Source organism: Oncorhynchus nerka, linkage group LG12 (genome assembly GCF_034236695.1).
Source record: "Oncorhynchus nerka isolate Pitt River linkage group LG12, Oner_Uvic_2.0, whole genome shotgun sequence".
In the NCBI taxonomy this organism is placed as follows: Eukaryota; Metazoa; Chordata; class Actinopteri; order Salmoniformes; family Salmonidae; genus Oncorhynchus; species Oncorhynchus nerka.
The window spans coordinates 65,922,763-65,944,646 of NC_088407.1; the positions used below are offsets into that span (position 1 = coordinate 65,922,763).

General features: G+C 40.6%; 2 protein-coding genes across 2 annotated transcripts; one reads left to right on the top strand and one right to left on the bottom strand.

Annotated features, from left to right (window-relative positions):
- Positions 1-4,444: 4,444 nt before the first annotated feature.
- LOC115139000 (transmembrane protein 151B-like) lies at positions 4,445-7,384 on the bottom strand. Its single transcript, XM_029676176.2, has 2 exons — positions 7,307-7,384; positions 4,445-6,810 (listed from the first exon to the last, which is right to left on the bottom strand). Exons 1-2 carry the CDS (start codon positions 7,382-7,384, stop codon positions 5,386-5,388), a joined length of 1,503 nt encoding a protein of 500 aa, XP_029532036.1. The 3' UTR covers positions 4,445-5,385.
- Positions 7,385-12,490: 5,106 nt separating this feature from the next.
- On the top strand, positions 12,491-21,257 carry LOC115139001 (growth/differentiation factor 6-A-like). The gene is made up of 2 exons (XM_029676177.2): positions 12,491-12,895; positions 15,780-21,257. Exons 1-2 carry the CDS (start codon positions 12,568-12,570, stop codon positions 16,781-16,783), a joined length of 1,332 nt encoding a protein of 443 aa, XP_029532037.1. The 5' UTR covers positions 12,491-12,567; the 3' UTR covers positions 16,784-21,257.
- The last annotated feature ends 627 nt before the right edge of the window (positions 21,258-21,884 follow it).

Here is a 21,884-nt window from a genome sequence, read left to right on the forward strand (position 1 = left end):
GCATTTCACTTTATTAGCATTTAGCTAATTAAATACTTATCCCACACATTTTCTTTGCATCTGATTCAAGCCATGACTATCCATTGCTTAATTATGGAGAATGACTTGGAGACAGTTCATTCAAAATAGTGTCAAGGCCATTTGAAACCAGATAAGCCATTGATGACACGTACAGTTGAAGTCGGAAGTTTACATACACTTAGGTTCGAGCCATTAAAACTCATCATGGGAAAATCAAAAGAAATCAGCCAAGACCTCAGGAAAAAAAATCTAAAAAGTCTGGTTCATCCATGGGAACAATTTCCAAATGCATGAAGGTACCACATTCATCTGTACAAACAATAGCACGCAAGTATAAACACCGTGGGACCACGCAGCCGTCATAGCGTTCAGGTAGGAGACACATTCTGTCTCCTAGAGATTAACGTACTTTGGTGTGAAAACTACAAATCAATCCCAGATCAACTGCAAAGGACCATGTGAAGATGCTGGAGGAAACAGGTACAAAAGTATCTATAGCCACAGTAAAACGAGTCCTATATCGACATAACCTGAAAGGCCGCTCAGCAAGGAACAAGCCACTGCTCCAAAACCACCATAAAAAAAAGTCAGACTACGGTTTGCAACTGTGCATGGGGACAAAGATCATACTTTCTGGAGAAATGTCCTCTGGTCTGATGAAACAAAAATACAACTGTTTGGCCATAATGACCATCGTTATGTTTGGCGGAAAAAGGGAGGCTTGCAAGCCGAAGAACACCATCCCAACCGTGAAGCACGGGGGTGGCAGCATCATGTCGTGAGGGTGCTTTGCTGCAGGAGGGACTGGTGCACTTCACAAAATAGATGGTCTCATGAAGAAGGAAATTATCTGGATATATTGAAGCAACATCTCAAGACAGCAGTCAGGAAGTTAAGCCATTTTGCCACAACTTTGGAAGTATCCTTGTGGTCATTGTCCATTTGGAAGACCCATTTGTAACCAAGCTTTAAGAACAACAAAGTCAAGGTATTGGAGTAGCCATCACAAAGCCCTGATCTCAATCCTATAGAAAAATTGTGGGCAGAACTGAAAAAGCATGTGTGATTAAGGCCAACAAACCTGACTCAGTTACACCAGCTCTGGTCAGGAGGAATGGGCCAAAATTCACCAAACTTATTGTGGGAAGCTTGTGGAAGGCTAGGTTTGACCCAAGTTAAACCATTTTAAAGGCAATGCTACTAAATACTAATTGAGTGTATGTAAACTTCTGATCCACTGGGAATGTGATAAAATAAATTAAAGCTGAATTAAATGTCAGGAATTGTGAAAAACTGAGTTTAAATGTATTTGGCTAAGGTGTATGTAAACTTCCAACTTCAACTGTACCAAGAGGACTACTGTAAAAACTGAACCATTCACTTTGATGTAACGTCATGCAAAATGTAGATATTAAAATTCCCTTGTCAACGGCGAGAAGTATAGTCAGTATTGTCTGCTGAAAACTCATTGTTTGAAGGCATCCTGCTTTGGAAGTTAAGTTTTTCCAGGGCCTCAGAACAACGTTGTACTGGTCTCCACCCTTGGATTTGCCCAATTCCTTATTAATGATGACTCTCAAAAGTGTGACAGTGTCTGTTTCTTTCTCTGATAATACCAGGTCCAAGGTGTCTACAACTTTAACCTGAAGAGAGAACCAAAGATCAGTACAGTGAAGGAAACTTAAGACTTGAGCAGGGTGGGATGTTGATTGGACTGCTCTACCACTTCAGTGCACGGGGGATGGATTTGGGTCCTTACAGTCTTGTAAGATGTTGAAGGTTGGCGGAAATATGTCTATTATATAAGTCATTACTAGGCACAAAAGTAACTCCCCAATTTACTTTTGTTGATGAGTCTCTGTCCATTTAGCCGAAGCTTGTTGCCATAGAATTCATCCTTCACTTTGCAGAAATAAAGACAAAAAAAATCAGTTAGCCACTGCAGGTAGGCCTAGAGCCGTTTAAATAGTAGGGCAATTCCATTCCATATCAATCAATTCATTTGACCTCATCTCTTCATTCACCCGTGAGCGAAATTGTATAAATGTGATTTCAAGACCTGAATGACCAAGCTTTAAGGAGAGGTGCTCAAATTCGACCCATATGGATCCCCTCAAATTGTTGCAGATATTGATGCCAAATACTGATACCATTACCCATTTTTTTTCTCCTTGAGTGCATCCCATTGAAAATCTAAAGACATAACTCTGTAACCACTCACTTGCGTGCTATATCAAGGCCAACTTTCATGATAACATAATGAAAGGACTGCACATATTTCTCCATGTCTTTGTAGTCTTTGGGTACACTGGGGAGTCATCCTCAGGTTCATCCTCATAGTCACTGTGCTCAGGATCCTCCTCATCCTGTACAGCCTTGGCGCCTCCTTTTTTGCCGTTTTTGAACCTCACTTGATAAAGACCTGACCAGGTCTTAGCTGAACTCCAGCGTGTAGGGAGCTTGTGTGTCCCAATGGTAATGGAGGAACACAGCTGGCGAGTGTGTAGTGTCCAGTAAAAGTCAGTGTCCAGGGTTCAGCAGCTTGTGGGTACTCCACCTTAGCAACTGTCTCAGGGCAAGTGCCTGTACAAACAATCCCTGCATGCTGTAGCTCCTTGAAAAAGTAGACATTTACAACACAATAAAGTTACAAATGGCAGTCGATTGTGATTTTCTGGTAGAACAAGCCTTTGGGAAATCAAGAACTATATACATGTAATGTCATAGATGGGAAATATTGTTAACAGTTATGTTGGTTGGCCACTCTATGGTAATGCTAATGGATGCTCACATTACAGTGGGGGTGTGGCCATGAGAGCACGTTAACTGGCTAATGAATGGCCCCACCCAGCAGTCTGTCGACCAATCGTGTTGTCATGCTGCGTCACGCTGTTGCTGAACTAATCGTCACCAAAGATTATGGATGTGCTGACAAGATACATCTCTCCGCCCTAGAAATAGGAGTCATTGTCCACAAAGCGTCATGACTGGCTGTCTAGCTCCCCCCTATCCATTTTATTTTAGATTGGTGGATACATCTCATTATTGTAATCCTTTTTGAATATTCTATGAGGGTTGTTGAAGGCAACCACCTGTATTCAATGGAGAGGCTATCCTACTATCATGAATATCCATAGGCATTATCTAGACAACTCCAATATTGTTTTTTTCTAAAAGTTGCCGACATTTCACATATCAGAACACTCCAGACACCTTAGGCATTACGAAACATATTTTCGATTATATTAACCTCACGTAGCAAATAAGCCATAAATGTTTTGTTGTTGACCAAATTCGATACACATTGACCTCCATACAAAAACTTGGTGGGCAAAACAACGAAAAAACGCCACCTGCTGGAGGGAGACAGATTTCCCGCAGAGTTGGGCCTCGCTCTTCATCAGCCATCACGCAATCCCTTCTCAAAATCAGGGTATGGGTCGAGAAACCTGCCTATTTTCCTCGAAAGTACGTAATGTGTCTATTTCTAAGCTATACGATATTACAGTGAACAAGTTAATTATCTCACATATCTGAAGATATTCTTGTTCACGAAATCATGCTAATTTCGGTTTTTGAGCTAGCACTCAATTGTCTCCCATTCACTCCTTAAAAGAGAGTTTTCCTTGTCCAGAATAGCCCAGCCCAGAATGCACCGTGCCCATTGACCACGCATGGGCAACATTGACTATGGGCGTTTTCAGTGGAGTGCCAATTTCCTCAAAAGTATCTCCGACTTGACCCGTGTGAAGCTTGCAACAGTCAAATCACTTCCGCGTCAAGTTTGATGATCCTTCAAATTAAAAGTCTGACCTGTAAACGGTGAAAATGAATGTGAAGGCAAAAAATATGGAAAATGTGCACCATTATCATCATATCCTACCAATAATCAAGCACATACAATCTGCACAAGCAAGAGTATCAGTATGTTGCTTTTTATTGGAAAGAGAGTGTAGCCTAGTACAGGTGTATTTACACCTCATGAAAACTACACAAATAAATCAGAGGCGTATGGGTGACATTCTTGTTTTTTCCATAACATTTAAATTAATATTTTCCAATATTTCAATCAAAAACTTTAATCAGTATTTGTTCATGCTCTTTTTTAAATATATATATATATATATATTTTTTTTTTAACCTAAATGTTGGTTTGTGATCAGTACCCCACTGGGCACACACTGGTTGAATCAACGTTGTTTCCAAGTCATCTCCATGAAATGACGTGTAACCAACGTGGAATAGATATTGAATTGATGTCTGTGCCCAGTGGGAGGTTTATTTTTTCAATCATTCAAAGGATACAATGTGCCTCACAAACTGGTGACAGTGTATTTATTATTTGTGATTATTTTGTTGCAATATCTCATTTGCATTGCACAAGACTATGGAATTACTTTTCCCATCACTGTCATATTTTATGTATTTTCCAGACATGTTAATATACATATTTGTCAATTTAAACACATACTTGCTACAAAGTTTGAGAATAAATATACATTAACATTCATATACAATTCAACATTTACAGCTACAATTCATCATGTCTAGTGTGACCTTAAGTGATTATTAACAGATATTTGTGAGTTGTTGGAAAGAATTTGAGCCATGTTCTAACTCTTATATGAAAGTATGTCTCATGTGCTTCATATTATTAAACCAATGGGGAAACCAAAACCCCTCTGAAAAGTGTAGTTGTATAACTTGCAGGTGCCTTTGTTAAAAAGGTGTTGGGGCACCACTTGCAGATTAAGTAAGCAATGTTACATTTCAATATCCTATGTGACTATCATATAGTGTTCAAATAGAACTGATACAAACAAAAGGAATTCATAGAAACTGTGCCATTGATGTTTGTTTTCATTTGGCAGTTATCTCAACATGTTGGTTCCAATTATGAGAGATTGCTTTAATTTTTTAAAACTTCTCTCAACTGATGTGTTGAATAAATGTGTATTGTTATTTCATAATTAAGAGGAAGACTTTATGAAAGTATTTATGAAATGAATGCAACTACAATTATACTCAATACACTTATTAACGTATATAGAACATAGACTCCAGCATTCATCCCCACCGGCCTTGGCTTATGCCTAAAGTTTACAAAAAAAATTACTTGACTGCATTGAATGTGTACATTTCTTTTTTGGTAACATCTCCATATTTTAGTGTTGTCACTGCCTAAATGTAACCCCTAGTGATCACTAGTTAAAAGGTATTGAGGGAATATGCACCTAAGATTTACATCTATCCAATCCCATTAACAATCTTATGCCATGAGGTTTTCTGTAGTTGTTAGTGTCACACGGGGCAAACATCTTTGTTCACACACAAAGTCATGCTATCTGTGAATACATTGCATTGTCATAGAGAGGTCTCCACACAGGAGCCATTCCTATGAAAGGACCTGTGATTGTGGCAGTTCTCACTACAGTGAAAAATTAGCACGGGGAAGCAGAGAGCATCTTGGTAATCTGGGGGGTCCTCATCGTCAGTGGTTAGGCGCCCAGAAAGGCAGCGGGTGTTCTCACTGGGACTCAATTGCTCATCCAAACTGCTTCTACTCCTCCAGAAACAGCTGCGTCGCGATCCGTAGCGCCGGCCCAAGGAGAAGCGGCTGCCACTGTAGGGCACCCGGCCGACCCGCGGGCTACTGCCGGTACATATGCTGAGGGCACTCCTGGAGAAAACAGAGGAGCTGCTCATTGCCCGGTGACAGCGCTCGCAGTTCTGTCTTAAACCGCCAAAGCCACCAGAGGACCCCTGGGCCAGTTCCATGAGTCCGGCCTCAGAGTAGCTAGGCACTAACTGCTGGTTAGAACGGATGTGCCACTCCAGCTCTGTGCTGTCGATGGTGTTGACCCGGGGGATCCGGTGGCTGTAAGGGCGTTCATCGAGAGGCGTCACAGGGACGTAATCCGCCCCGAAGAGTTTCTCCACACGGTAATGGACGTAGGCAGTGCGGTACTCTGTGAAAACCCTCAGGGGCCACGATAAGGTGAGGAAGGATGCTGCCCAGAACACATGATGAGACACATACCATGGGTGGTGGTCAGGTTCAGAAAACACAATCACACACTCCTTTAAGTTAATGTCCTTGAGGTGCATCCCCTCCCGTGCCTCCATATAGTCATCAAGCCCCTCATTGTCAGTGAAGAACCTTGCTCTTTGGGTGAGGTAGGAGTTCTCAGACTCCACATTAGCAAAACTAAAGCACTTGGTGAACCTCAGTTTGGTGAGTGGGGCCTTCTCCAGACCAAGCAGTTGTTTTGAGATGTCCTTCATCCCACAGTGACCATAGTCATAATCAGCCTCAGCCACATGGGTGTTGACCCGTTCGTGGTAGACCTGTGTGCTGGTGTAGGCGTCCCCATTACGATAGCGTGTGACCTGCCGAGTCCGTCTAACATAATGGTAGCTAATGGCCTTCCACCAGATACAGGGTTTTGCTTGCTGCATCCTTTGGATACGTTCATAAATGCCCTCTACATCCATTTTATGCTGCAGCTCACTCTTGGCATTGCAGTGCCAGCACTCCACCAAGTAGACCAGGTAGAGCATGAGCAGGAAGGCCAGAGGGATGTAGATGTATCCGTCAGAACAGGGGCTGTCATGGTACATCATGGACTTCCCTTTGAAGGCACTGTCAAAGGTGAGGCGAGTCACCTTGGTGACATGACACCACACCATGGCTCCCATGCAGCCGTACATGAGCATGGAGAGCAGCAGGCATTTCCAGAAGCTCTCTCTACACAGGGACTTGCTCAGGGATTGCTTCAAGGGCCTCTGCTGTTAATTCAAAGCATGCAAAAAAGAGTGGATACAGTGTTGGTTAATGTAAACGGACACACCATTACAAAATTCTAACCATTCAACATTTGATTCCTTTGGGGGCTTCTGACGTTTTGTTAACTATATGTTTCCCCCCCTTCTTCTATGAAGCTCCTATTTGATGCACAGCAAGGTAGCTCAGCTCTTACATTAATCAGTCTAAACCTATAGGCAATTGAAACATATAGCCTACCAACTCTTAATAAGAAAATACTTGGTAAATAGCTATTTATCTTGCAAATACTATTAACCAACATCAAATGATCAAAATAATTGTCATACCCCCTGATCGATAGTCATGAATATCAAATAATGTCGGCTATGCAACATCTGTGACATTCAGCCAAAAACATGGAAGGGGTTGGGTGCTTTATGCCTGAGGTTATGAACATTTTTTATTATAGCAAGGCTTCTGGCAATTTTATGGCAACATAATATGATATGAGAGTGGTACCTCTTCTCTGGTGTCTTCCTCGAAAACGGTGGTTGTACTGCTCTCACTCGCTGCCGCAGCGGAGGCTGGAGGGGACATTGTGGTACCGATTAGCAGTAGGGCGTGGAGTTGCGAATTGCGCTTAAATTGCTTGCTCCGACGTTGAGATAGTCGCTTGTATCTATCCAGTGTCCTTTGTTAATTTGCACACAAATATCTTGATTTATTTGCTAATCATAGCCTTTATACCCCATCAAGGCAGCAGCCGAGAGATCTGCTGGCAAGCATTTCATCGAATAAAACATGCAGGTAACAGACCAATAAACGACCCATTCTGAGCTGTGATAAAAATATCGCAAACAAGAAAACATTTATGCCAGCGGCAACTTGCAAGAGAATCAGTCTATTTAGAATAGTGTTTGAATTCTCCCTCACTCAGATTGAGGAACATGACCCTGTCGGTATGCTGAAGTCACTCTGTCCACTGAGCATTTTGTAGTCAACCTGAACATATAAGGTCGGCTCATACACCTGTTATAATGCCTTTGTATAATATGAATAACAACCTAACAATAATACCCAATAGTAATAATAATATTAGCATGACTAATACAAGCCTATAACAATACTACTAATTCTAATCACGCCTATTAATACTAGCCTACTAATAATACTATGTAGGCCTACTATAGCCTAATTTAATGTATACTCAATACATAACATACATAAACACAACAAAACACAGAAAAAAATGGTAAGAAAACAAAAAGGCAAAAGCGTATAGCTACTTATATGGGCAAGACATGGTGAAATTGTTATGTTGGCTATGTTTAAAAAGAGATGTCTTGAGTGCAAGTTAAAATATTGTTCTGAAATGCAAACCCTAAATGAAACAGCAGATGGCATCGTATGCACATGTACAGTGCATTCGGAAAGTATTCAGATCACTTCACTTTTTCCACATTTTGATATGTTGCAGCCTTCTTCTAAAACTGATTTTTTTAAATCCCCCCTCATCAATCTACACGCAATACCCCATAATGACAGGGCAAAAACAGGTTTATTGATTTTTTTTGTTGAGCAAGTGTATTAAAAAAAAAAAACGGAAATATCACATTAACATAAGTATTCAGACCCTTTACTCAGTACTTTGTTGAAGCACCGTCAAGTCCGGGCTCTGGCTGGACCACTCAAGGACATTCAGAGACTTGTCCCAAAGCCACTCCTGCGTTGCCTTGGCTATGTGCTTAGGGTCGTTGTCCTGTTGGAAGGGGAACCTTCGCCCCAGTCTGTGGTCCTGAGCGCTCCGGAGCAGGTTCTCATCAAGGATCTCTCTGTAATTTGCTCCGTTCATCTTTCCCTCAATCCTTTTTATTTTTATTATTTTTTATTTCACCTTTATTTAACCAGGTAGGCCAGTTGAGAACACCTTTATTTAACCAGGTAGGCCAGTTGAGAACACCTTTATTTAACCAGGTAGGCCAGTTGAGAACACCTTTATTTAACCAGGTAGGCCAGTTGAGAACACCTTTATTTAACCAGGTAGGCCAGTTGAGAACACCTTTATTTAACCAGGTAGGCCAGTTGAGAACACCTTTATTTAACCAGGTAGGCCAGTTGAGAACACCTTTATTTAACCAGGTAGGCCAGTTGAGAACACCTTTATTTAACCAGGTAGGCCAGTTGAGAACACCTTTATTTAACCAGGTAGGCCAGTTGAGAACACCTTTATTTAACCAGGTAGGCCAGTTGAGAACACCTTTATTTAACCAGGTAGGCCAGTTGAGAACACCTTTATTTAACCAGGTAGGCCAGTTGAGAACACCTTTATTTAACCAGGTAGGCCAGTTGAGAACACTTTTATTTAACCAAGTAGGCCAGTTGACCAGGTAGGCCAGTTGAGAACACCTTTATTTAACCAGGTAGGCCAGTTGAGAACACCTTTATTTAACCAGGTAGGCCAGTTGAGAACACCTTTATTTAACCAGGTAGGCCAGTTGAGAACACCTTTATTTAACCAGGTAGGCCAGTTGAGAACACCTTTATTTAACCAGGTAGGCCAGTTGAGAACACCTTTATTTAACCAGGTAGGCCAGTTGAGAACACCTTTATTTAACCAGGTAGGCCAGTTGAGAACACCTTTATTTAACCAGGTAGGCCAGTTGAGAACACCTTTATTTAACCAGGTAGGCCAGTTGAGAACAAGTTCTCATTTACAACTGCGACCTGGCCAAGATAAAGCAAAGCAGTGCGACAAGAACAACAACACAGAGTTACACATGGGACAAACAAACCTACAGTCAATAACACAATCGAAAAATCTGTATACATTGGGTGCAAATGAAGTAAGGAGGTAAAGGCAATAAATAGGCCAATAGTGGCAAAGTAATTACAATTTAGCAATTTACACTGGAGTGATATATGTGCAGATGAGGATGTGCAAGTAGAAATACTGGTGTGCAAAAGAGCAGAAAAACAAAAACAAATATGGGGATGAGGTAGGTAGTTGGTTGGTTGGATGGGCTATTTACAGATGGGCTGTGTACAGCTGCAGTGATTGGTAAGCTGCTCTGACAGCTGACGCTTAAAGTTAGTGAGGGAGATATAAGTCTCACTGAAGTCCCAATTTCAGGGATTTTTGCAATTCGTTCCAGTCATTAGCAGCAGAGAACTGGAAGGAAAGGTAGCCAAAGTAGGTGTTGGCTTTGGGGATGACCAGTGAAATATACCTGCTGGAGCGTGTGCTACGGGTCGGTGACCAGCGAGCTGAGATAAGGCGGAGCTATACCTAGCAAAGACTTATAGATTAATCCTGACTAGTCTCCCAATCTCTGCCGCTTAAAAACATCCCCACAGCATGATGCTGCCACCACCATGCTTCACTGTAGGGATGATGTCAGGTTTCCTCCAGACTTGACACTTGGCATTCAGGCCAAAGAGTTCAATCTTGGTTTCATCAGACCAGAGAATCTTGTTTCTCATGGTCTGAGAGTCCTTTAGGGGTCTTTTGCCAAACTTCAAGTCATGCCATGTGCCTTTTACTGAGGAGTGGCTTTCGTCTGGCCACTCTACCATTAAGGCCTGAATGGTGGATTGCTGCAGAGATGGTTGTCCCATCTCCACAGAGGAACTCTAGAGCTCTGTCAGAGTGACCATTGGGTTATTGGTAACCTCCCCGACCAAGGCCCTTCTCCCTCAATTGCTCAGTTTAAAAAATGGTGCAATTCACGCATGTTTCTGAGCAATCGGGGGAGAAGGGCCTTGGTCAGGGAGGTGACCAAGAACCTGATGGTCACTCTGTGGAGATGGGAGAACCTTCCAGAAAGACAACCGTCTCTGCAGCACTCTACCAATCAGGCCTTTATGGTGGAGTGGCCAGATGGAAGCCACTCCTCAGCTCTAAGAAGAGTCTTGGTGGTTCCACACTTCTTTCATTTAAGAATGATGGAGGTCACTGTGTTCTTGGGGACCTTCAAAGCTGCAGAAATGTTTTGGTACCCTTCTCCAGATCTGTACCTCGACACAATCCTGTCTCAGAGCTCTATGGACAATTCCTTCAACCTCCTGGCTTGGTTTTTGCTCTGACATGCACTGTCGACTGTGGGACCTTATATAGACAGGTGTATTCCTTTCCAAATCATGTCCAATCAATTGAATTTACCACAGGTGGACTGCAATCAAGTTGTAGAAACAGCTCAAGGATGATCAATGGCAATAGGATGTACTTGAGCTCAATTTCGAATCTCATAGCAAAGGGTCTGAATACTTATGTAAATAAGGTATTTCTGTTTTTATTTTTAATACATTTGCAAACATTTCTAAAACCTGTTTCCGGGGTATTGTGTGTAGATTAATGAAGAACAAAATTAATATAATAAATGTTTTAATAAGGCTGTAATATAACAAAATATTGAAAAAGGGAAGGGGTCTGAATACTTTCCAGAATGCACTGTATGTGGAAAAACTAAGGCAGTAACAAGGCCTACAAAGTTGTAATTTGTTGTGTATGTCAACTGCAGCTATTTCTATTAACATGCCTACTGAATTTCGCGCAAAATGTATCAGAATATTTTTGGGTAATTTTTCACTCCAATAAATATGGCAGCATTTATAAATAACTGAAAATTGGTAACTATTTACATTGAAATTAGGCTTATGTAAAATAGTTTCAGTATAGGCCCATAGACCTAATGGTGAATTATTAGTTAAGTCTATATATTTATACATCTATAAATAAACTAATACATGTTCATTAGCTGTGTGCACTGGAAATAATAACAGGTCAATCAATAGGCTACAGTGCATTCATAAGCTCACTATTTGGCAGTTAAGGAAAAAGTACACAATTGTCATACTTGAGTAAAAGTAAAGATACCTTAATAGAAAACGACTCAAGTAAAAGTGAAAGTCACCAAGTGAAATACTAAGTAAAGTCTAAAAGTATTTGGTTTTAAATGTACTTAAGTATCAAAAGTAAATGTAATTGCTAAAATATACTTATGTATCAAAAGTATAAATCGTTTCAAATTCCTTATATTAAGCAAATCTATTTAATTTAGGGATAGCCAGAGGCACACTCAAACACTCAGACATAATTTACAAATGAAACATTTATGTTGCATGAGCCCGTGAGTCCGCCAGATCAGAGTCAGTAGGGATGACCAGGTATGTTCTCTTGATTAGTGCGTGAATTTCAGTCCTGCTATGCATTAAAAATTTAAAGAGGACTTTTGGGTGTCAGGGAAAATGTATGGAGTAAGAAGTACATGATTGTCTTCAGGCATGTAGTGAAGTAAAAGTTATCGAAAATATAAATAGTTTTTAAAAATACCCCCCAAAAATACTTAAGCAGTACATTAAAGTACTTAACACTAGCCTACTGCTATTTGGCAACAACAACACAAATCTACCAATGTATTTTAACTGTTTATTACAGGTTCATAAACTATGAATAAACCCTATATACACGATGTATTAACAGTTTATAGATTCAATAAATCCTAGACCTACCTACCTTATTAATATAAAGTGTTACCAAATATGAGTAGCTCATCACTTTGTGGAAAGAACGGGGGAGACACAAGCATCTTGATTTAAAAGGTAGCTTACAATTGCTGATCCTCGCTAGGGGCGCTGTTTGAACGCAGTGCAATAGAGAAGACAATGTAGCCACTCAGTGTCAGCCAAATCCATGATATTAACACAATCTAAAGAGCAAAGGGGAGTTTCCAAAGTAATCAAACCCGTCCAACTTTCTCATTTACAGCTATAGACCACTGAAAATGGATCCTATTAGGGCTGCTGCTCCTTTGCTATGGTTTTCCCTGTGCTTTGGGAATATTCTGGAGGCAGCGGTACTTGGATCATTGCAGTACCCCTCTAGCGCAGATGATAACGGGCTTGTTTCACATCTGGATGAGCAGAGTCGGAGAAAGCCGATCGCGGTGTCCAGGAAAGACCCCCCGATAAATGATACTATCGTCCCCCATGACTATATGGTATCGCTATACAGGACACTCTCTGAAATAGAGAGACGAGGTCTTAACAGCAGTGTTCCTCGCTCCGCAAGACATGCCAACACGGTGACCAGTTTCGTGGATCAAGGAAAAGGTGGGTGAAAGTCATATCAGTAGCCGAGGCTTATTATTATTACTCGAGGTAGACCATGGTGGTTGTAATTTATTCTGGGTATGAAGGCTATTCATGTAGCTGTTTATACTGCATTTAATAAGTTATGTGATTAATTGGTTAGCCTATGATTCAATCAGTTATCCAAATATCTACAGTGCCATTTGCTGTATTATAGCTCAGCCTATGTGGACTAGCCCACGTTGGAAAAGGATATGGTAAATACGAGACTGCAAAGGCAACATGCAACAAGTGCTTTGGGTATATTTACAAAAATGTCTGTCATAGGATTAACTTTTTTTCTCCATATTAATTCATTAAAATCGCAACTCATCATTCAAAAAACATAAATTGCAATGTCTTTAAAAACCCTAACAGCGAATTGCTTGAAAATTTCCTTCTTCAGCATCCATTATTTATGAATGCATTAATTTCAAATGCGCCCCTATAGGCCTACACATTCCCATAACAATGACTTATTGAAAAGTCGAAAGTAATGTAGGCTACGAATGAAACATTATTTGGGAAAGTATAGTACATTTGTTTCACATTTATTTGGTAAATACTCGAAATACTTCGAACTAAATATGTAGGCAAATGTCTCCGATTTCCAACATCTGCGATGTATAAACCTCACGGGCACCTTGAGCTAAACACTTCGAAAAGGCCTGCTTTCCCCCAGTCCAGGTGTTGCTGATAAAAAAGATACTTGTAATTTAAAACGGGTGTTCAAAGATTGTCACAGAATATTAGTTTTAATAAATATACTCTTTCAGTAGGCCTATTCCATAACATTTTATTGCAAGAACAAGTCACTAAACTAGCTATGTCCAAAACACACATATCCCTTAACTACAGTATATCCAAAACTATTGTTTTCTATTGGGCTATTGTGAATTTTTGCATTGTGCAATTTGTTAGTCAGGACTCGGAATACATTTGTATGTAATATAAATAACAATGTTTTAGGATAATTTAAACCTATAAATGATAACAACAACAATAATGAAACATATAATACTAACAACAACAACGATTATTAGAATTTTTGTTTGTAGGGACCTGTGGCAAATCATTCTTTCTCTACTCCCTCTAAAAACATGTTATACTGTGTGTTAAGTAATGTGTTATTCTTTTCAAAGGAGTTCAGTCATTTACATTGTCTTTTTGGGGATTCCAAACTTGTTTTCATTTTCAAACAAAATTAGGAGGTAAAAGTGCAGGTAGATTCCATAAAAGGCATGAATATCTTTTCTGTCTTGATGCAATATAATTTAAATTAATCAATTATACAATAACTATAATTGTATATCCCTGAAGAGTAATTTCTTGCATTTTGGTTTCAGAGTCAGCGGCTAGTATTACAACAATATTATAGTTTTTTATTGATGTCATTTAGTTCCATCTATTTATTTATTAAAAAAAAAAAAATTGGGAGGGGGGGTCAATGTGCACCTGCATGTGATTTTGAATGTATTGCAATGATTTTCTTATTCACTTGACCCAATAAAACTCTGAGGGCAAGTTCACCTCAGGTACATGTAAACACAGAAGGGATGAAAAGAATCCAGGTAATCTTTTATCATCTTTTATAAACTGAGACTACAGCATTGTCTGGGTTATGTCATTGTTTTGTCTAGCAAGCGGATATTTGCTAGGATAGTGCTGCTCCCTTCACCTTTCATTGTCTGGGTATTCCACTTAAGCCTGCCTGGCTGGTCTTTCTCACGGGGGGACAACGGTTACAGATCCTCTGCATTCACCAAAGCCTTGTGTGTTCTTTTCCAGCAGGAGCCTCACTGTGCACAATTATGTTATATTTTGAGGTCCCTTCAATAATGCATCAATGACATGATGCCACAATCTGGCCTTGGATTCTTATGGTACTCATCTGTATTGGAGAAGAAAGTCCCTTCATGTTTTACCATGGAACTGTGCTTTTGTCCTCAGGTTGCACTGTATCCCAGGACCTCATGCTTGGGCTGGATGTCAACATCAAAACTTTTGAAACAGTCTGTTCCCTCTTATAAAGCTTTCCCCTCTGCCACATCTCATGGTTGCAACTGTGGTATGGTTGACATACGGTGAATAGCTGTTACGTGCCTATTTAAATTATCAGTGGATAGGAGGACATGGACTTGACTAACACATTAGAGATGCATATAAATGATTTAAAGATTCTACTGTCTTTCCTTTTCATGTATGTGATACCTCATCAGGAGGTGAGTGCCAGGTCGCTATCGGTTTGTGGATTACAGCTGTATGTGCACCCAGAACGTTATGAAATCCAAACATTACACTAAACTTACATTACATTCCCATCACTTTGGTGTGTTAAAATCTCGAAAGCCACGACTCCTCTGAAATGTATAACTATGGACAGAGGAAGAGAGGGAGTTGAGGCCACTTCAGTTTAAATTTCTCCAGTGTCTCGCCAAGCCCTCCGCTCACTCAATCAGTGTAATTAGTGCATTCTGCCAAGGGCTTGGGCCTGACTAGAGGTCAGCCAAGTGCTTTCCTCCTGGCCTGCTCCTGCGGCTTTCGTCAGCTCTGTTGCTTGCACGTGGACTCAGGCGATTCAGGCCCAAACAGTATTCCCACCGAGGGGGACACACACAGACAGCGCTTCATGGCCGCATGCTTTCTGTCCACCTTAGAAAGCCACTGCAATTGACAAAAGGGGCGTTTCTGCCAAACGTTGAACACTTGTTTACATATGGTCACAGACACTCAAAGAGATTTAAGTCGGCTGACGTCCAGTGCTTGATTTTGTTTACCACCCTCTTTTTGAGTAACTGTGTTTTAATAACTGTGTATGTGTTGGTGTGAGATTCAAATGACTAGCCTGTGTTTTCTTCGCCTACAGATCCCTCCTCCTGGGGAAGTGGCCAGCGCTATCTCTTCGACCTCTCCAGCCTGTCCAGGACAGATGAGATCGTGGAGGCAGAACTGAGGATCCTGAGAAAGCCACCGCTGGATCGCCTCCCTATGCTGACGTGGGGCAGGAACCTTTATCGCCTCCTCCTCTACACATGTTCCTCTAAGGGGAACTCTGGGAGACGGCTGCTGGACTCCAGGACAGTCGACGTTCTGGACCGCGAGCCTCCCAAATGGGATGTATTTGATGTGTGGGCCAGCGTGAAGGCTCGGCGGAGGAGCCACAGGACAGCAACGGGCAATGACCTCCTCGTGGCCTGCTTTGACCTGCTGGTTGTTTCGGAGTTGACCAAAGAGGCAGCCAACCCTCTTACAGTAGGGCTGGGACGCCGGTCTCGGCAGCCCCAGGAGAGGGCCTTGCTGGTGGCTTTTTCTCGCACCCGCAGGAAAGAGAACCTGTTCAAGGAGATCAGGGAGCAGATGAAGGCAGTGCGAAGAGACTTGGGTTTTCTGGACCCTTCGGACCTCTCTGGTGATGTGATTGGTCACCTACCCAGGCGACGCCAACGCCGGACTGCCCTCACCGGCCAATCTATAGGCGGAGCTGGTGGGGGAGGAGGGGGAGGTGGTGGTGGAGGAGGAGGAGGAAGGGGGGGTGGAGGCGGGGGGCGCAGGAAGACTCGCTGCAGCCGTAGGTCGCTCCATGTCAACTTCAAGGAGTTGGGCTGGGACGACTGGATCATCGCACCGCTGGATTACGAGGCGCACCACTGTGAGGGCGTGTGTGACTTTCCGCTGCGCTCACACCTGGAGCCAACGAATCACGCCATCATTCAGACACTTATGAACTCTATGGACCCTGACTCCAGCCCGCCCAGCTGCTGTGTCCCCTCCAAACTCAGCCCCATCAGCATCCTCTACATTGACTCTGGCAACAATGTGGTCTACAAGCAGTATGAGGACATGGTGGTGGAGAGCTGTGGCTGCAGGTAGCATAGCAACAGAGAGGGGTGGTGGTGCTAGTCTTGCGTGGCGCTAGTCTCGTCATTCTGGAATTTTGGACTGGGGCTTGCAAAGAGCGGAGTTTGAATGTTTTTTGGGAAAATACGTTGGTGGTTTAAAGCGCTTCTTAACACTCGCCTCCCCCTATCTCTTCCCCCTAAACCAGCTGTATTTTGTGATTTGTTGAAGAAAGTACAGACAAGTATGCTCATTACTGATCTGCCTCTGCTTAAGGGGAACATAATCTTATTTGCTGCTTAATTTATTAAAACATGTCATTGAGCTGCCATTTTATTTCATGAGCTCTTTTTTTTTTACTCATAACATGCTCTGGCTCTCTCTAGTCTCTCTCTCTCTGTCCCCATGGCTCTGCATGTTGTTCGATGCTGTCAACTTCAGTAAATGTCTGCTATGCTTCTGACTTTGGTTCTAGAACACTGCTCTAGTAGTGTATAAAACATCAGCCCTAGCTTTGAATTTACTGAGCAGCAGACAGAATTTGTTGGGATGAATAAAACAAGCCCAGATTTATAGTGCTATGATAACAGTGTTAGAGTACATTTGTGTGCCTATATGGAAAACTCAAAATAACATTAAGTCAATTATTACATCTCACAAGACATCTGTCCAATAAACTGCTCCCATTGTGCTTGCTCTTACCAAAAAACAACATTTCAAATGTATGGGAGGACACAATCAAAAAGGACTTTTGTATATTGCAGTTTGCAAATGCAGCACATAGCCTACACACGTCTTACTTAAGACACTACCGTCATCTCTTGGGCATGGTTAAAATAGAGTTTTTTAGATAAATGCTGTGCTTGGTGTTGTGAGCAATCTGGATATTATTATTAATCTTTTGAGCAGGACAGAGAACATCACCCATTTTCTGGAGTTATCAAATCAAATGGATTTATATAGCCCTTCTTACATCAGCTGATATCTCAAAGTGCTGTACAGAAACCCAGTCTAAAACCACAAACAGCAAGCAATGCAGGTGAAATAACATTTGATTTGATTTGCTGTAGAAGCACGGTGGCTAGGAAAAACCTAGAGAGGAACCAGGCTATGAGGGGTGGCCAGTCCTCTTCTGGCTGTGCCGGGTGGAGATTATAACAGAACATGGCTAAGATGTTCAAATGTTCATAAATGACCAGCATGGTCAAATAATAATGATCACAGTGGTTGTATGTAGAGGGTGCAACAGGTCAGCACCTCAGGAGTAAATGTCAGGTCTCTCTACCGCTCCTGCTGTCTCTAGAGAGTTGAAACAGCTAACAGATAAGCTAACAGTTATCTGCTGTAGGAAACCTCTGTCTATCAGCCGAAGGAACAGTGATCTTTAGTTAGGGGTATGGTAAGGGTCCCATTTACACAGCTAACTTCCATCAGTAGCTGGGTCACCATGCATTTGCTTATATGCATTCTATGTCATTACATAGATCATTACTATGCAAAGATCCGAGGTATATGATATGGAATATTTAACAGGCAATATGGAGAATTTGAAATATATTTTTATGGCACGAAGACTGATTTATTATTTCTTGCAACTGAGAAAAGTTAGATTTTTTTCAGGGTAGGCTATGTACTACAGCTGGTAATGTATATGACTAAAACAAGCAAATCCCATGATCACTTGAGATTGAAATGGCGATTCAACTCCCTGTAAACAGCACAGAAAAAATAGGCTATAATGTCCATAGAAATTCCTTGTTAGTCAGTGAAATGGAATATTGGAATTCACTTTTTAGCACTCCAGGTACTGAATTATAAGAGCACATGATTTTGCAAAATAATATTGATCAAACAAACGTGTGTTGGTCTTTGGATGTCATTTTCACTTATTGCGTTTTATTTTACAATTCACTCTACTTGCATATTAGCCTGGTGGTCCAGATATGTTTGTGCTTTAGCCAACTCTTCCCTGCCGTGTTTGTTCATTGTCATTCTAAACGTAGTTATCACCGCAAGACGTAAATTAACACCTGCTTTTCCAACGTGGTAATTACGAGTAAACTCCCCACTGTATATTATTTCACAAATCCCAGATGAATCACATTAACACAAGGTAAATAAATATGCACATTCAAGACAAAGGAAAAAAAACTACTTGCAATGAGTAAACTAGGCACAGGTCATATGTGATGTCCCCAAGAGAGAAGAACTCTTGCGCAGATGTTTCATAGTATTGGTAAAAGCCTTTTGCTCTAAACTCTCGTGAACACTTTGGTTGCAACGCTGTTTGTGGTAACGTCATATCACTGAGTCTCAGTTTAAATTGAATTATATTTCCTGTCATTCCAAATTAAACTCAATTTCTTGAATTGAATTTGAGATTAGCGAACCCTTCTGCATGACCCTAGCCTTGTGTATTGAGATCTATAGATTATTTTCTTGAAGTAGATATATTTCCATCTTTTTGCACAAACGGCAAATAGGTGATACTTTGTACTAATATCATATTTGAGCGTTTGCTGCTTTTGTTTGAAATGATGTTTGTTAAAATATTTCATTTACTTTCTAACCAAAATCCAAAGCAGCTTTCTTGCATTTTGTTCTACATTTTTTCATCCAAACCAGAGATTGTTTATTTTTTACGGTTTTCTTTCACGATTATGTTCAACCGATTTGGTTCTTTGTGAATTAAACAAAATCCATCTAAAATGACTATACTGGCATTTTGAACTAAGGACTATGCTCAAAAACAAACCGACCGCAAGAAAATCTCTGCTCGTGGTTTATTTTCAAACAGCAGAGGAAATTCAGTGGCAGAATCTCCAGGAGGCAGATAATACAGCTCCCCCAACATAATTGATATCACCTAACAGACATTGAACAATAGCAAAGTTCCCATCAATTTGCCATGATTTCTATAAATGTTTAATACAATTTAAACATTAGTCAAATAAAAAGGGGGCGTAATGATATAACATCCTGTAAACTCCTCTATTGTACACATTTTCTAAGAAAAGTGGTCACTATTTTCGCTGATAGTCCTGTTGGATAGTCACAGTTCACATTTTCAAAAAAAAGTGACTCTCCTTTTTGAAGATAGCAGAATGTCACTGCAGTTGAAACTCAGTGGAAAACAGTTACCATAGAAGCTTCTTGATTAAAAATGACATAAATATGGCAAAGGATAATTAAACAAAAGTGTCAGGCAGAAAAGAAATCCCCAAAGCTAATGTAGTCCAGAGAGTAGCTCCTCTAGTATGCTGTGCCTTGATATCAGAAACATTTCTATGTGTCTGCTTTGCTTGTATCCGTGTCCTATTACAACTACTTTGTACAATTGCTTTTTTCTGTTTCTTTGTGAATCATCATGCCAAACACATTTTCATAAAAATGTCAGGACAAGGCAGTGATTGGATTGTTCCATACTTCATTGGCATGTTTACTTCACCAAGCTTGTCTTAGCACGTCCATTGTCTTGAAATAGTATTCACACCCTGCACAATTGTCACATATAGTTGCACATTTTGTGACTTTGAGTAAACTTTAATCTGCTTGAAAATCTGTGGCTGTAAATCAATGATCACCATTCAACTTGACAAAGATTGAGCAATTTTGCCAAGAACAATTGACACATGTTGGGATGTGCTTTGAGTGTTGTGGAAATCTTTGGGGGAAAATCCCTCAAAATCCCAGACTCTAAGCCTAAGGCAAAAAAAGGTGAAAGCTGTGCAATGGTTAGGGTGGAGGTTGTTTTGAGACTCATGGATGCTTCATCAGTACAACATGTTGCTGTGAACGTATGACTGCATTCTGTCTCGAGATCTGCATGCTTAATTCTAATTTAACCATATTATCAGTTGCAGCTTGATCTAGCAATGTTAAAGTTAGTATCTGTTAACACTGACATCTTTTCTTTGTAAGCACATTTATTCATTATTGAAGTGAGATTCTGATATGAAATGCCCAGTACTTAACATCTATGCAATGTGTATTTCCCCATCATTTTGCTCCTACCTATTCAAATATGCAGTCTTCCCCATCATTTTGCTCCTAAATTCAAAAAAAGGTAGCCTTTCCCTTTCTTTCCCCTCCTTTCCACATTTATGATGTGGATTTTTTTGAACAAGAGAGCATTTGCTTTCTGGCAAAAACCCATATGAAGTTCACAAACACAAATTGTATGAAAGACATGTATGAGGATTATAGTACAAGTAAAAGCTATTTTGTTGAGAAGGTAAATGTTTGAGATTTAACCGTTAGACGGCCATTAGTTCTACATGTGTTCATGTAAAGTGCACTGTGTGTATGTATGTATGTATTCTATGGGTTATAAAGGTCTGTAAATAATGTCATTGTAAATTAACTGTAAACAGCTCTTTTCTCTTTTGGAAATATCTTATAGTAGTATATATTTGAAAAATAATATGTAAGCACACTTTATCCTCATTTTCTGTTCATCTGTTTTTTTTGTACAGATTATTTGATTAAATATTGTATTGATGATAATAATATGTGTAATCTTCCTGTCCTCCTGACTGTAAGTGCCATTGAGGGCCTTCGTAATACAGGTAAGAGCCAAACTGTGATAACCACAATCTTCCCTGTATGGCGCTAGCTACATTTGAAACATAGACATCAATGGAGACAGGAGCTTTTGACCTTGGGACAAAAATAACCCATAGTTGATGTTGTGGGATTTGGATATGTCATGATGTAATTTTATTATAACAATTTGAGGGAGGCTGAAAATAAGCTCTCTTAATGTCATAACAAAACATAACAAAGGAAAACAATATAGGGACTTGGTAAAATTCTGATTTGTTGCAGACGATGGTGGAACAGGAAAGAACCAGAAAGAGACCTGCCCCACTAAAGAGACATTAAACAGTAATACTTGTTTGATTTGCCACAATTCAATCCACCAGTGCAAGATTACTACATTTCCCTCCACAAAATACCATTGTCTCATGGTTTAAATCAAGTATAAGCAAATTAAGGGTTTTTGTCATTCCCTTTAATGGGGGCCAAAAATGGAGATTAAAGTAGGCTTGGTTTACACAGGGATTCTTTCCTTCAATATCTCCACAATACAGCTGGTGATGGTTTTCTCTACAGACATGTTTCCCTCTGTTTT